This window comes from Nicotiana attenuata, chromosome 2 (assembly GCF_001879085.1).
Source record: "Nicotiana attenuata strain UT chromosome 2, NIATTr2, whole genome shotgun sequence".
In the NCBI taxonomy this organism is placed as follows: Eukaryota; Viridiplantae; Streptophyta; class Magnoliopsida; order Solanales; family Solanaceae; genus Nicotiana; species Nicotiana attenuata.
In genome coordinates, this window is record NC_031990.1 from 24,107,220 (window position 1) to 24,122,163 (window position 14,944).

Genomic DNA, 14,944 nt, shown 5'->3' on the forward strand with positions numbered 1-14,944 from the left:
AAAATCACCCGCAGTCCCTCGATCTCTTCTTCACACACAGACATATTATATCCTCATATGTATGTATATACGTATTTCTGGAAATGCAATACTCATGTGAGAATCCGATATATATTAAGGGTACCAAATTTGGACAGTAGCGATAGCTTTTATTCTTTAGCATCGGTATTTATCTCATGGTCCCATTTCTGGATAGTATTTCACAAAGTACACGAATTGAACCCTATGCCCATGACTCAGCAAGAAATCAACCCATGGCTTAAATACATGTACAAATAAAAATTCAAGCTTTAATGGATAAACTGGGATGTACTGCTACTATATATAATAACTAGTAAATTTATCTGCGCTTAGCGCGGTCAATCATTCAAAAAATTTTGAGCTGTCTTTTGTATTTTTATTTGAGATAGAAGAAACAACATTTTCATAAATCAAAAAAAAATATAAATTATAATGTATGCCACAAACGAATATAAGGAAAAAAATACATGTGAAATTAATTAGCAGAAACAAATGCAATAAAGCATAATATTTTTAATAATATTATTAAATTCTAGTAATTATTTTTACATCTTGCTGAAACAATTCTATTCCCAATCCTACCAAAATATTGTGGGATTTAGCTTAACAATCAATTGCTTCTGCAGCTATAAAATATCTCGTTATCATCTTTCTGTAATGTGCGAAGTGTCGTCAATCAATCTATCAACCAATCAAGACAATTTCAAATTGGTCATTCGGCAATAGGATGTTTATATGCATTATGCTATATTTATGTCCAGTTTATTCCAATATTAAGCTTAATCCATACAAAAATTTCAAATGGACCTTTTAGCATATTCACAGAATTTTGAATTTGAAGTTATTAAAAAGGTAAGGTACCATACCAAAAGATAAATGCCTCAATCAAATTTAAGTTATGAAAGAGGAAATAAATATAGGCTTACTTAAATAGAAGGCTAAAGAGAACTCTCATCTTCCTTGTTCTTTCGAAGTGTTGCATCAAGCTTTTGAGAGGGCTCTCAAGCTTTGGTTCCGCAAAAGAAAATAAAGCTTGAATCAAGCAAGAATATGAAATATCCAACCAAAGGAAGGCACATAAAAAATCTTGACATTTGTGTCACATAAGTTATAAGTAACCATGAGAATATAAAGCGAAAGAGAACACATGAGAAAGTAGATAGAGAAGAAAAAGATATAACTTGAGACCTTAATCTTAAGAAAATAGATGAAAATGCTAAATCAGCGTATAATTTTTCGTGTTCTTGTCGACACCCCCTCCCGCAATATCGATCATTATTCAAGAGCCTTCTTCCTCAAGCCAAACTAAAAGATGAATCGAATGTTACAGTAAATATGACAACATTACTATTTCAGGTAAAGAATATATAGAAATGGTAGTCTTAGGTAGGGGTCTCATGAAAAAGTTATGAATTTATATAGGAAAAAATAGATGAATACCATAATGTATTTTAATTTTTAAATTAAATATTTGGGGGTTATGAATATGAAAAGTATGAGAGTTATGGACATTATTAAAAGTAGAAGTTAAGGTTGTATGAGTCATGAAAATGAGAGAAATAAAGAGGAAGATTAAAAAAATGAGATAAGTTATCATAAACTTACACATTAAATTTTTGGAGATTATGAATATGAAAGGGACTGGAGTTATGGAGACTATTAAAAGTATATGTTATGAAGATAAAGAGTTGTGAGTTATGAAAATAAATTTTTTAATTTTGTTATAAAATAAATTGAAAGAATGATGAAAAATATCAAAAAAAGAAGAGAAAAAAAAAATGTTTCTTGGCCAAAGAGACGTGCCACCTCACTTTCTTATTGCCGACACTAAATTTCTAAAAAACATAAGGAAGAAAACTACTTATGAAAAAGATTAACAGAAACAAAATGCAATAAAAACTGACACTTTTTTATAGTTTTATAATGATCGAATGCTCGCGGAACGATCACCTACAAAAATTTAACGTAAGTCCTCTAGCCTCTTTTCTCGTTATTATAAATAATACTCCATAAAATGCATATAATAATAACATTAATCATTATAGCTGCTAGTATATATTAGAGATCTTTGGTCTGACGTTCATATTCTATTTTGGAGACCTTAGATAAATTTAAAATAAAGTAAATTGAAAATGAAAGAAGAAAAAAAATGAAAAAACTGTACATAATTCTTGCTGCATATGCTCCTATATAATTGGTAATTTTGACTTCTCGGAACATAGTTCTTGGGCAAGAATTTACGTACACCGAATAAATTTTACCTAGTCCTTGCTGAATATGCTCCTAGCTGCTAGCTGGTAATTTTAAAAAGATGATGTGTCTAACCTCCAATAACACAAGGTTAATAAAGTGGATAACTTTTCAGCTATTTGAGCATTAACAAAGGTTAAGACGATATGAAAAGATTTCGTCATTACCATGCATGAGTAAGGCCTTCAAAAATAGCAAGCTAGACTCATTTTACATATACCAAAAAATAAAAATAGAGAAAACGAATAAAATAAGTCCAAATGAGACAAAAATAAAGTAATGTGCTAGATAAGTTTATACAAGTCGGGTACATGGATCAAAGTTCTTAACGAATGTCCTCAAGCTCAAATTTTATCATTTGAACCTTCAGAGACTAATAATATTTTCCAAGGATGCTAAATACGAGACACTACAAAATTTTTTTTTTATTGTTACATAAACAAAGAGAAGCAAGCAGGAATGAGAACCAGATCAACAGATTTCTATTTCAAAAAGGGAGAAAGTTTCTTCTTTCTCCTTGAAGTCTTTACCTCAACCACACAACTGCTTATCTTATATACAGATGAATGAAGCAATGTGGATTTAAGCATAGGGAAGTAGGAGGCGTTTTATTTTAGTAGGGAGACCAAATGGGTGAGAGGCTTTTTGTAACTGATGTGAACAACATAAATATGAAACTAATATACCAGAGATTAAGCATTCGTTGTGTTGTATAATAATAATGCCATTCACATGTCTTGTGTCTCTTAAGTTGCTGCTACTCAATTCATAATATTCACTTATGAATTATCGAAACATAATATTTCAGGAGGCAAATAAATGAGAGGCTTTTTGTAACTGAAAAAAATTATAATGAGATGTAATAAATTGATTAGAAAATGAGGAATTTTCAATTATTAAACAAATTATATGAAAATAATGAAGGAGGAAAAGCCAAAAAAAGAAGAAAAAAGATAAATATGATCCTTGGCCAAAGAGAGGTGCCAACTCACCTTCTCTATTCGCTCTTTTATATATATATATATAGATTTGTCTTCTGACACACCATATCTTCTAGACCGTTCTTTTTTTAAAATCTTCTACCTTTACGTCTTCTTTCCCTACTATTCTTTATCTACATAGGCCCGAGTTCGGGTGAGGTCGAATTCGAGATCAGTGGACCAGAATCGAGCTCAAAGATAGATTGCAATGCCCGGAGATAGGAGTACGAGGAATACTGGGGCCAAGTATGCTCGACCCCAAAATTGTACCGTTAATAAATTGTAACGGAATGAGCTAGATTCCTGCCATGTCCCCAAAAATCATGGCACAAATATCGGAATAGGATTGTACGATTCCGTACTAGACGGTTAGACAGCTGTATCAAGAATATTCCTTACTGTAAATAGAAATATACCTTATTTAGGGATTCTCCTATTATATAAAGGGGACACCAATCATTTGTAACATCACATAATCACTGAGAAAAGAATATACTCTCTACTTTTTGCCTACTGTTCATTAGCATTTTCTTTTAGCTCTACTGCTCTAGCTTTACTTTTCTTACTTTATTGCTCTTAGCCCGTCTCGAGGTCACTATCTCGAGGTCACTACTGTCAAGTACCATTGGTTTGATTCACTTGTCTCTTTCACTTCTACTTCATATTTCTTGATTATTAATTGGTATTGAACTAAATCACATATCTTTAAAACCACAAATCAAATTTAATTGTTACTCGTATTTTCGAGGTAAACAGTTTGGCGCCCACCGTGGGGCTAAAGATAATAGTGATTATTTATTTACTGATTCTTATTACACACGTTATTTTTACACTTTTTCTTGTCAAGAATTTTTGATTCTCAGGCTAAACATGTCTAGCTCACAAAACGCATATGTTCATGACAACGAAGGTCTTGGTGAAAACAACAATGTAGGGGTCGGTGTACCACCGGTATACCCTGGGAAAGTGCCAAACATGGAACCAGTTGATATTGGTTCTCATATTGCTATAAACACCAACTTAGGCACAGACCCCGAAGGGAGTATACGCAGGGAAGCCCGATCAGGGGACCAAGGAACACCAGGAATAGGAGATGTGGGAGTCAGCCTCCAAGTGATATTCGAGATGCTGCAGGATCAGCAAATTGCCATCGCTCAACTACAAAGTCAAAATAAGACTCCAAGTGTAGCTGAACATGAAAACGATCGACGTGCTGAGCCAATGCCAGAAAGGTCAAATGAAAGAGGCTCGGTGTGACGACCCAAAGGGTCATCACCTATTTTCTCATTCACCCAGTGCTTCCGAGGCCTTGAAAACCTCATTTTTAGTCGCCTCGATTTGCATGCGTAGTCCGGGCGCGTAGCCGGAAAGCTTAAATATGAATTCTGTGTGAAAAATGATGAATTTTGATATTAATATGAATAAAGTTGACTTTGGTCAACATTTTGGGTAAACGGACCCGGACCCGTGATTGGACGGTCCCGGAGGGTCCATAGAAAAATATGAGACTCGGGCATATGCCCGGAGTCGAATTCCGAGGTCTAGAGCCCGAGAAATGAATTTTTCTGTGAAATTGTTTTTCTGAAATTAATATGGAAATTTGAAAAGGAAATTGATTAGAACGTGTTGGTATCGGGCCCGTATTTTGGTTCCGGTGCCCGGTACAGGTTTTATATGTGGTTTAAGCACTTTCTGTGAAATTTGGTTGAAATCGGACGTCATTTGACGTGTTTCAGACCTAAATATCTAAAAATGAAAGTTTATGAAGTTTGAAGAAAAAGTGATGATTTTGAGGTTTGATTCCTCGTTTATGATGTTATTTTGGCGATTTGATCGCACGGTTAAGTTCGTAGGATGTTGTCGAGTTAGTGTGTGTGATTGGTTAGGAGCCCCGAGGGCTCGGGGGTATTTTCGGAGGTGTTCGGGGTAGTCTTGGACTTAGGAGGATTGCAGAAAATCTGCAATAGGTGCTCAGTGATTTTCTCCTTCGCGTTCGCACTACGCCTCTCGCGTTCGCGAAGCTTCAGCTTCCTCCTTCATCGCGTTCGCATCAACTCCTCGCGTACGCGTAGAGTATTTTGACTCAGAAGACTTAGCCTTCACTTTACTCATCGCGTTCGCACTTATATCCCCGCGTTCGCGTAGTGCATAAGGCTCCCTTCATCGCGTTCGCGTAGGTGTCCCCGCGTTCGCATAGACCAAGTCCTGGACCCCCCGCCCCCCCAGCTTTCTTCTCCCCGTTCGCATCATTCCAATCGCGAACGCGATGCCTTGCCCAGCTACCCTTCGCGAACGCGACACTGTTCCCGCGAACGCGAAGGGCAATTTTGCCCAGTGATTTTAAATATCCAAAACAGAACCAGTGACGGGAAATTTCACAAAATACACACGAGTTCATCTTCTCCACAGCCCATAGGCGATTTCTAGAGCTTCCCTTCACCAAAGCTTCTTGGGTAAGTATTGTTTAACTTGTTTCCTTCAATTTTCTTCATCATCTATCAAATTCCTAAGCTCAAATCATGTAATCTAGGGTTGAAATTGGGGGAAATGGGTAGAGTTAGGACTTTTTGATTTTTCTTGATTTAGACCTCGTTTTGGGGTCGAATTTGAAAACAAATTGTATATCCGGGCTCGTGGGGGAATGGATGATGTGAAATTGGTCCGAACCTCGGGTTTTGACCAAGCAGGACCGGGGTCGATTTTTGAAATTTTGGGAAGAAAGCTTAGAAAACTATATTTAGGCATTGGGTTTGATTTGTTTAGCTTATATTAATGTTGTAAAGTTGTTATTTCATAGAGTTGATTGAGTTGGAGCCGAATTCAAGAGGGAAGGCGATCGTTGTGGATTGATTTAGCTGTGGAAGTCGAGGTAAGTGTTTGATCTAACTTTGGCTTGAGGGAATAGGATTAGAGTATTAATCGCTAATTGCTAAATATGGAGTACGGTGTATAGGCATGGTGACGAGTATCTATACACCGGTGTCTAGCATGACCGTGAGTCCTTATTTGTGCTTATTCGGAATTCTGTAGTGACTCTTCCTTGTTTAATTGATGGTTGCTATATAATGTGAATAGTATGAAGAGGAAATATGACATGTAAACTCCTTGGAGTGTTGGCTCGAATTATGACCTGGTTAGGAAGTAAGAAATGAACGAAAGAGAAAGAGATGTAATTATTCCCTTGCCGGGACGCGTAAGTTATTGTCGTTGCTCCCTTACTGGGAACTAGCTGTTTACTTGCATTCTCCCTCGCCGGGATAGTTGAATTGATACTTGTTCCCTTGCCGGGAAACCACTTATATATTATGAAATGGGATCGTGTGGCACGCCGACCACTTATATATTATGAAATGGGATCGTGTGGCACGCCGACCACGTATATATTATGAAATGGGATCGTGTGGCACGCCGACCACTTATATATCGTGTAATGAGATCATGTGGCACGCCGACCACGTATTCTGTGATAGAAGAAATTAGTTGTAGTTTTCCTTATTTATTCCTACCATTCTATTTTATCTGTTATCCCCAAAAGCATGTTCCCCTCCCAGTCTTAATTATTACTTTCCGCTGTTATTTTTGTAGTGTTTCTATATATATATATATATCTGCACAGGTTGATTGGTAGTCCTGTCTAGCCTCGTCACTATTTCGCCGAGGTTAGGCCAGACACTTACCAGCACATGGGGTCGGTTGCGCTGATGCTACACTTTGTGCATCCTTTTTGCATAGATCACAGTACCGGAGTGGGAGCTTTTGGACAGCAGTAGGAGCATTGGGAGCTGACTTTAGTCCAGAGATTCCCGAGGTAGCCTTGCTGACGTCCGCATGGCCCGGAGTCTCTCTTATCCTTGTTTTTCGTTTGATTTCCTTTGTATCGGATCAGACAGTATTGTGTTTTTATTCAGACTTTGTATTTTGCATTCTTTAGAAGTTCGTGAGTTAGTGACACCAGATTTGGGTAGAGATGTATTTGAGCTTCCGCACTTGGTTTCAGTTGTTTATATTTTGAGACTTCCGTTTTTATATTAATTGTCTTGTCTTTCTTTATATTGTTGATGTTGTCAAGAGAGGTATTAAATTAATTGGCTCGCCTAGCTCCTATTAGTAGGCGCCATCACGACTCCCGAGGGTGGGAAATCCGGGTCGTGACAAGTTGGTATCAGAGCCCTAGGTTACATAGGTCTCACAACTCACGGACAAACTCGGTAGAGTCTGAGGGATCGGTACGGAGACGTCTGTATTTATCCCCCAGAGGCTGCAGAGTTAGGAAAACTTCACTTTTGTTCTTTCTTGTCGTGCGATTCTGTTTCTCAAATACTGATTGTCGTTCTACTCTGTTCTTTCGCAGATGGCGAGAACACGTGCTTCCTCTTCTACCGCGCAGCAGCCCGAACCCCCAACAGCAGCTCCTACGAGGGGCAGAGGGCGAGGCCGAGGCCGTGCCAGAGGCCGAGGCCGGGGTAGAGCTCAGCCCCGAGCAGCAGTCCCAGAGGTGGAGCCTCATGTTGATTATGATGAGGAGGTTCCAGCCCCAGCAGCTCCGGTGGGCCCAGCTCAGGTCCCAGAGGGGTTTATAGCCACCCCAGTTCTTCAGGACGCTTTGGTCAGGTTGGTAGGCTTTATGGAGAGCGTCTCTCGAGCGGGTTTGCTTCCAGTAGCACCAGCCACTTCTCAGGCTAGAGGAGGAGTTTAGACTCCTACTACACGTACTCCGGAGCTGGTAGCTCCCCAGGCTCACGTTCCAGTGGTTCAGCCAGTTGTGGCAGTTCAGCAGGGTATTGTGACTCAGACCAGCGATGGAGCGGCTATTTCCGTAGATGCTTTGTGGAGACTGGATAGGTTCACCAAGCTCTTCACCACCACATTCAGCAGTGCTTCTTCAGAGGACCCCCAGGATTTCTTATATAGTTGCCATGAGGTTCTTCGGACTATGGGTATTGTGGAGACCAATGGAGTCGACTTCGCCACCTTTCGACTAGCAGGATCCGCCAAGACTTGGTGGAGGGACTATTGTTTATCCAGACCATCAGGGTCGCCATCATTAACTTGGGACCAGTTTGCAAAGTTGTTTTTGGAGAAGTTTCTCCCAGTTACTCAGCGAGAGGCTCTTCGCAGGCAGTTCGAGCGCCTCCAGCAGGGCTCTATGACAGTCACTCAGTATGAGACACGGTTCATTGATCTAGCACGCCATGCTATTGTTATACTCCCCATCGAGAGAGAGAGGGTGCGGAGGTTTATTGACGGGTTGATTCAGCCGATCCGTCTCCAGATGGCTATGGGAGCCGGGAGTGAGATTTCTTTTCAGGAGGCGGCCAATGCGGCCCTTAGAGTTGAGATGGCTCTTGCACGGGGAGGTGGTCATGGGTCAGATAAGAGGCCCCGTCATGCAAGTAGATTCAGTGGTACCTCGTCTGGAGGTGGGGATTCTTACGGTAGAGGCCATCCTCTGAGGCCCTTTCAGTCAGCCCTACAGGTCTCACATGGTACTTCCGGTGGCCGTGGCTCTCAGCCGCAGTCCTTTGACCAGCAGCTTTTCAGTGCACCATCAGCACCTATCAGCGCGCCACCACTCCGTTATTCTCAGCAGCCGAGGGCTTGTTACACGTGTGGCGACACGAGACATATTGCCAGGTATTGCCCTTGAGCTTCTGACAGCTCCCAGCAGCTGGGTCCTCGTCCTATGATTCAGGCATCAGGTGATCCACAGGCCGCCCAGCCAGCTAGAGGCGGGGGTAGAGGCCATAGAGGTGGAGGTAGAGATCATAGAGGTGGAGCTCGGACCGCCAGAGGTAGAGGCCAGCTAGCAGCCGATCGTCCCAGAGATATGGTTCAGGGAGGTGGGGCCCAACCCCGGTGTTATGCTCTTCCAGCCAGGCTAGAGGCTGAGTCTTCAGATGCAGTCATTACAGGTACTATTCTGGTCTGTGATAGGGATGCTTCAGTGCTATTTGACCCTGGGTCTACGTATTCATATGTGTCATCCTATTTTGCACCCTACCTGGTTATGCCTAGTGATGCTTTGGGTATTCCTGTTTATGTATCTACACCAGTGGAGGATTCTATAGTGGTCGACCGAGTTCATCATTCCTATGTGGTAGTGTTTGAGAGTCTTGAGACCTGTGTTGATTTATTGCTCTTAGACATGGTGGATTTCGATGTTATACTAGGGATGGATTGGTTGTCCCCGTATCATGCTATCTTGGATTGTCACGCCAAGACCGTGACCTTGGCTTTACCAGATTTCCCCCATTTGGAGTGGCGAGGGACCCCAGGTCATGTCACTTGCAGTGTTATCTCATATGTGAAGGCTCGACGCATGGTCGAGAATGGGTGTTTAGCTTATCTGGCGTATGTTCACGATTCCAGCGCAGAGGTCCCTTCTATTGATTCTGTTCCTATAGTTCGGGAGTTCCCCGAGGTTTTCCCTTCAGACCTGCCGGGTATGCCGCCTGACAGGGATATTGATTTTTGTATTGATCTGGCTCCGGGCATGCAGCCCATTTCTATCCCCCCGTATCGCATGGCCCCGCCAGAGTTGAAAGAGTTAAAGGATCAGTTGCAGGATTTGCTTGAGAAGGGTTTAATTAGACCCAGCATTTCGCCTTGGGGTGCGCCGGTGTTATTTGTGAAGAAAAAGGATGGTTCGATGAGGATGTGCATTGATTACCGGCAATTGAACAAAGTGACGATAAAGAACAAGTATCCACTGCCGAGGATTGACGATTTGTTCGACCAGCTTCAGGGTGCAAGGGTATTTTCAAAGATAGACTTGAGATCTGGCTACCATCAGTTGAGGATTAGGGCATCCGATGTCCCTAAGACAGCATTCCGCACTCGGTATGGGCATTATGAGTTTTTGGTCATGTCATTTGGGTTGACCAATGCCCCAGCAGCATTTATGGAGTTGATGAACCGAGTGTTCAGGCCTTATTTGGACTTGTTCGTGATAGTCTTTGTTGATGATATTTTGGTGTACTCCCGCAGCCAGGAGGAGCACGAGCAGCACCTTAGGGTGGTTCTTCAGACTCTGAGGGATAGTCAGTTATATGCCAAGTTCTCCAAGTGTGATTTCTGGTTGAGTTCGGTTGCATTTTTGTGTCACGTTGTATCAGCAGAGGGTATTCAGGTGGACCCGAAGAAGATAGAGGCAGTCAAGAACTAGCCTCGACCGGCATCAGCTACAGAGATTCGGAGTTTCTTGGGGTTAGCAGGCTACTATCGTCGGTTCGTGGAGGGGTTTTCATCTATTGCAGCCCCGATGACCAGATTGACCCAGAAGGGTGCCCAGTTCAGATGGTCAGATGAGTGTGAGATGAGCTTTCAGAAGCTCAAGGCAGCTCTGACTACGACACCGGTATTGGTTTTGCCCACAGGTTCAGGGCCTTATACAGTCTATTGTGATGCTTCCCGTATTGGGCTTGGTGCAGTATTGATGCAGGATGGCAGAGTCATAGCCTATGCTTCGAGGCAGTTGAAGATTCACGAGAAGAATTATCCGGTTCATGATCTAGAGTTGGCAGCCATCGTTCATGCTTTGAAGATTTGGAGGCATTATCTAATGGTGTGACGTGTGAGGTGTACACTGATCACAAGAGTCTTCAATACTTGTTCAAGCAAAAGGAGTTGAGTTTGAGGCAGAGGAGGTGGTTGGAGTTATTGAAATATTATGATGTTACTATTTTGTACCACCCGGGGAAAGCCAATGTGGTGGCCGATGCACTGAGTAGGAAGTCCGCCAGCATGGGTAGCCTTGCTTATATCCCGGCCAGCCAGAGGCAGCTTGCTTTGGATATTCAGGCCCTGGCCAATCGATTTGTGAGGTTGGATATTTCTGAGCCTAGTAGAGTGTTAGCTTGCACGGTCGCTCGTTCTTCATTATTGGAGCGTATCCGTGATCGGCAGTTTGATGACCCCCATTTGTGTGTCCTGAGAGACACGATGCAGCGTGGAGGTGCCACGAAGGTGACCTTAGATGATGGTGGTGTTTTGAGATTGCAGGGGGCGAGTTTGTGTGCCCAATATCGATGGGATTCGAGAGTTGATCTTAGCGAAGGCCCATAGTTCTCGGTATTCTATTCACCCGGGCGCCACGAAGATGTATCAGGACTTGCGGCAGCATTATTGGTGGCGTAGGATGAAGAAGGATATTGTTGCATATGTGGCTCGATGTTTGAATTGTCAGCAAGTTAAGTATGAGCATCAGAGGCCTGGTGGATTGTTTCACAGGATTGAGCTTCCCGAGTGGAAGTGGGAGAGGATTACAATGGATTTTGTTACTGGACTCTCGTTGACCCGGAAGAAGTTTGATGCGATTTGGGTCATTGTTGATAGGCTGATCAAGTCAGCGCATTTTGTTCCTGTTGCAACCACTGATTCATCCGAGAGGTTAGCTGAGATCTACATTAGAGAGATTGTTCGCCTTCATGGTGTGCCGGTATCTATCATTTCGGATCGGGGTACGCATTTTACCTCGCGCTTCTAGAGAGCAGTTCAGCGAGAGTTGGGCACCCAGGTTGAGTTGAGCACAGCATTCCATCCTTAGACGGACGGACAGTCTGAGCGGACTATTCAGGTATTGGAGGACATGCTCCGAGCTTGTGTTATTGACTTTGGAGGTTCGTGGGATCAGTTCTTGCCTTTAGCGGACTTTGCCTACAACAACAGCTACCAGTCCATCATTCAGATGGCTCCTTATGAGGCGTTGTATGGTAGGCGGTGTCGGTCTCCGGTTGGATGGTTTGAGCCGGGAGAGGCTCGGTTATTGGGTACGGATTTAGTTCAGGAGGCCTTGGATAAGGTCAAGATCATTCAGGATAGGCTTCGTTCGGCTCAGTCGCGGCAAAAGAGTTATGCAGATCGCAAGGCTCGAGATGTAGCTTTCATGGTTGGTGAGCGAGTATTGCTCCGAGTGTCGCCTATGAAGGGCGTGATGAGATTTGGGAAGAAGGGCAAGCTTAGCCCTAGGTTCATTGGCCCATTTGAGATTCTCGACCGTGTGGGAGAGGTGGCTTATAGGCTTGCCTTGCCGCCTAGCTTGTCAGCCGTGCATCCAGTTTTTCATGTGTCCATGCTTCGGAGGTATCACGGCGATCCAGCTCACGTGTTAGATTTCAGTACTGTCCAGTTGGACAAGGATCTGTCTTATTAGGAGGAGCCGGTAGCTATTCTAGACCGGCAGGTTCGACAGCTGAGATCGAAGGGTTTTCCTTCAGTGCATGTCCAGTGGAGAGGTCACCCTCCTGAGGCATCGACCTGGGAGTCCGAGTCTGATATGCGGAGCCGTTATCCTCATCTATTTCCCGACTCAGGTACTTCTTTCTTTTGTCGGTTCGAGGACGAACGATTGTTTTAGAGGTGGAGAATGTGACGACCCAAAAGGTCATCACCTGTTTTCTCACTCATTCTGTGTTTCCGAGGCCTTGAAAACCTCATTTAGGCTTGCCTCGATTTGCGTGCGCAGTCCGGGCGCGTAGCCAGAAAGCTTAAATATGAATTTAGTGTGAAAAATGATGAATTTTGATATTAATATGAATAAAGTTGACTTCGGGGTCAATATTTTGGGTAAACGGACCTGGACCCATGATTGGACGGTCCCGGAGGGTCCGTAGAAAAATATGAGACTCGGGCATATGCCCGTAGTCGAATTCCGAGGTCTAGAGCCCGAGAAATGAATTTTTCTGTGAAATTGTTTTTCTGAAATTAATATGGAAATTTGAAAAGGGAATTGAATAGAACGTGTTGGTATCGGGCCCGTATTTTGGTTCCGGTGCCCGGTGCAGGTCTTATATGTGGTTTAAGCGCTTTCTGTGAAATTTGGTTGAAATAGGACGTCATTTGACGTGTTTCGGACCTAAATATCTAAAAATGAAAGTTTTTGAAGTTTGATGAAAAAGTGATGATTTTGAGGTTTAATTCATTGATTTTGATGTTATTTTGGCGATTTGATCGCACGGTTGAATTCGTATGAGGTTGTTTAGTTAGTGTGTGTGTTTGGTTAGGAGCCCCGAAGGCTCGGGAGTGATTCCGAGGTGGTTCGGGATGTTTTGAACTTAGTAAAAAGTTGCAAAAAATCTGGTGTTTGTGCACAGGGATTTCCTTCTTCGCGTTCGCACTCTTCCCCTCGCGTTCGCGTAGCTCTGTGTCTTCCTCCTTCACGTTCGCATCTTGAACCTCGCAAACGCGTAAGCCAAATTCAGGGCCCCAGTAATTCCTTCTTCGCGTTCGCATTCCACAGTTCGCGAACGCGTAGCTTTGCCATTTCCCTAATCGCGTTCGCGTGGTCCTTCACGCTTTCGCGTAGAATAATGCCTGGACCCCCCCTCAGTTTTCCCATTCGCGTTCGCAGTCCCCATATCGCGAACGCGATGCCCTGCCCTGTTTCCCATCACGAACGCGACTTCCCTCTCATCTGGTGCCTGAATCATGGGGCGAGGACCCTACTGCTGGGAACTACCCGAAGCTCTAGGGCAAAATCTAACAATGTGACTCGGGTCACCACAATCGTAACAAGCCCTCGGCTGCTGAGACTGCTGACCCTGTCGACCTGAATGTCCTCCCCGGAAACTCTAAAGTGGCGGTGCACTGATGGGAGCTGGTGGTGCACTGAAAGACTGTTGATCAGAATAATGCGGCTGAGAACCACTACCGCCTGAAGTACCATGAGAGACCTGGAGAGCTAACTGAAAGGGCCTCGGAGGATGGCCTCTACCATAAGAATCTCTACCTCCAGACGAGGTACCACTGAACCTACCTGCATGACGGGGCCTCTTATTTGACCCATGACCACCTCCCCGTGCAAGAGCCATCTTAACTCTACGGGCCGCGTTGGCCGCCTCCTGAAACGAAATCTCACTCCCGGCTCCCATAGCCATCTGGAGACGGATCGGCTGGATCAACCCATCAATAAACCTCCGCACCCTCTCTCTCTCGGTGGGGAGTATCACAATAGCATGTCGAGCTAGATCAATGAACCGGGTCTCATACTGCGTGACTGTCATAGAGCCCTGCTGGAGGCGCTCGAACTACCTGCGAAGAGCCTCTCGCTGAGTAACTGGGAGAAACTTCTCCAAAACCAACTCTGCAAACTGGTCCCAAGTCAATGATGGCGACCCTGCTGGTCTGGATAAACAATAGTCTCTTCACCAAGTCTTGGCGGATCTTGCTAGTCGAAAGGTGGCGAAGTCGACCCCATTGGTCTCCACAATACCCATAGTCCGAAGAACCTCATGGCAGCTAAATAAGAAATCCTGGGGGTCCTCTGTAGAAGCACCGCTGAATGTGGTGGTGAAGAGCTTGGTGAACCTATCCAGCCTCCACAAAGCATCTACGGACATAGCCGCTCCATCGCCGGTCTGAATCACAATACCCGGCTGAACTGCCACAGCTCGCTGAACTGCTGGAACCTGAGCCTTGGGAGCTACCTGCTCCGGAGTACGTGTAGCAGGAGTCTGAACTCCTCCTCCAGCCTGCGAAGTGGCTGGTGCTACTAGAAGCAAACCCGCACGAGAGACGCTCTCCATGAAGCCTACCAACCTGACCAAGGCGTCCTGAAGAACTGGGGTGGCTATAAACCCCTCTGGGACCTGAGTTGGGCCCACCGGAGCTGCTGGGGCTGGAACCTCTCATTATGTATGCAATATAAAGGTATACAGAAATTAACCAAGTCAAGGGGAGGGGGAGCATGTTGTAGT

The 14,944-nt window shown here is 43.9% G+C and overlaps 1 protein-coding gene across 1 annotated transcript; it reads left to right on the forward strand.

The window, feature by feature from the left end:
• Window positions 9,907-10,326, forward strand: LOC109222872 (RNA-directed DNA polymerase homolog; the record flags this gene model as incomplete). Its single annotated transcript, XM_019387168.1, has 1 exon — window positions 9,907-10,326. A coding segment is annotated over exon 1 (420 nt), but the record flags the coding sequence as incomplete, so codon positions are not given.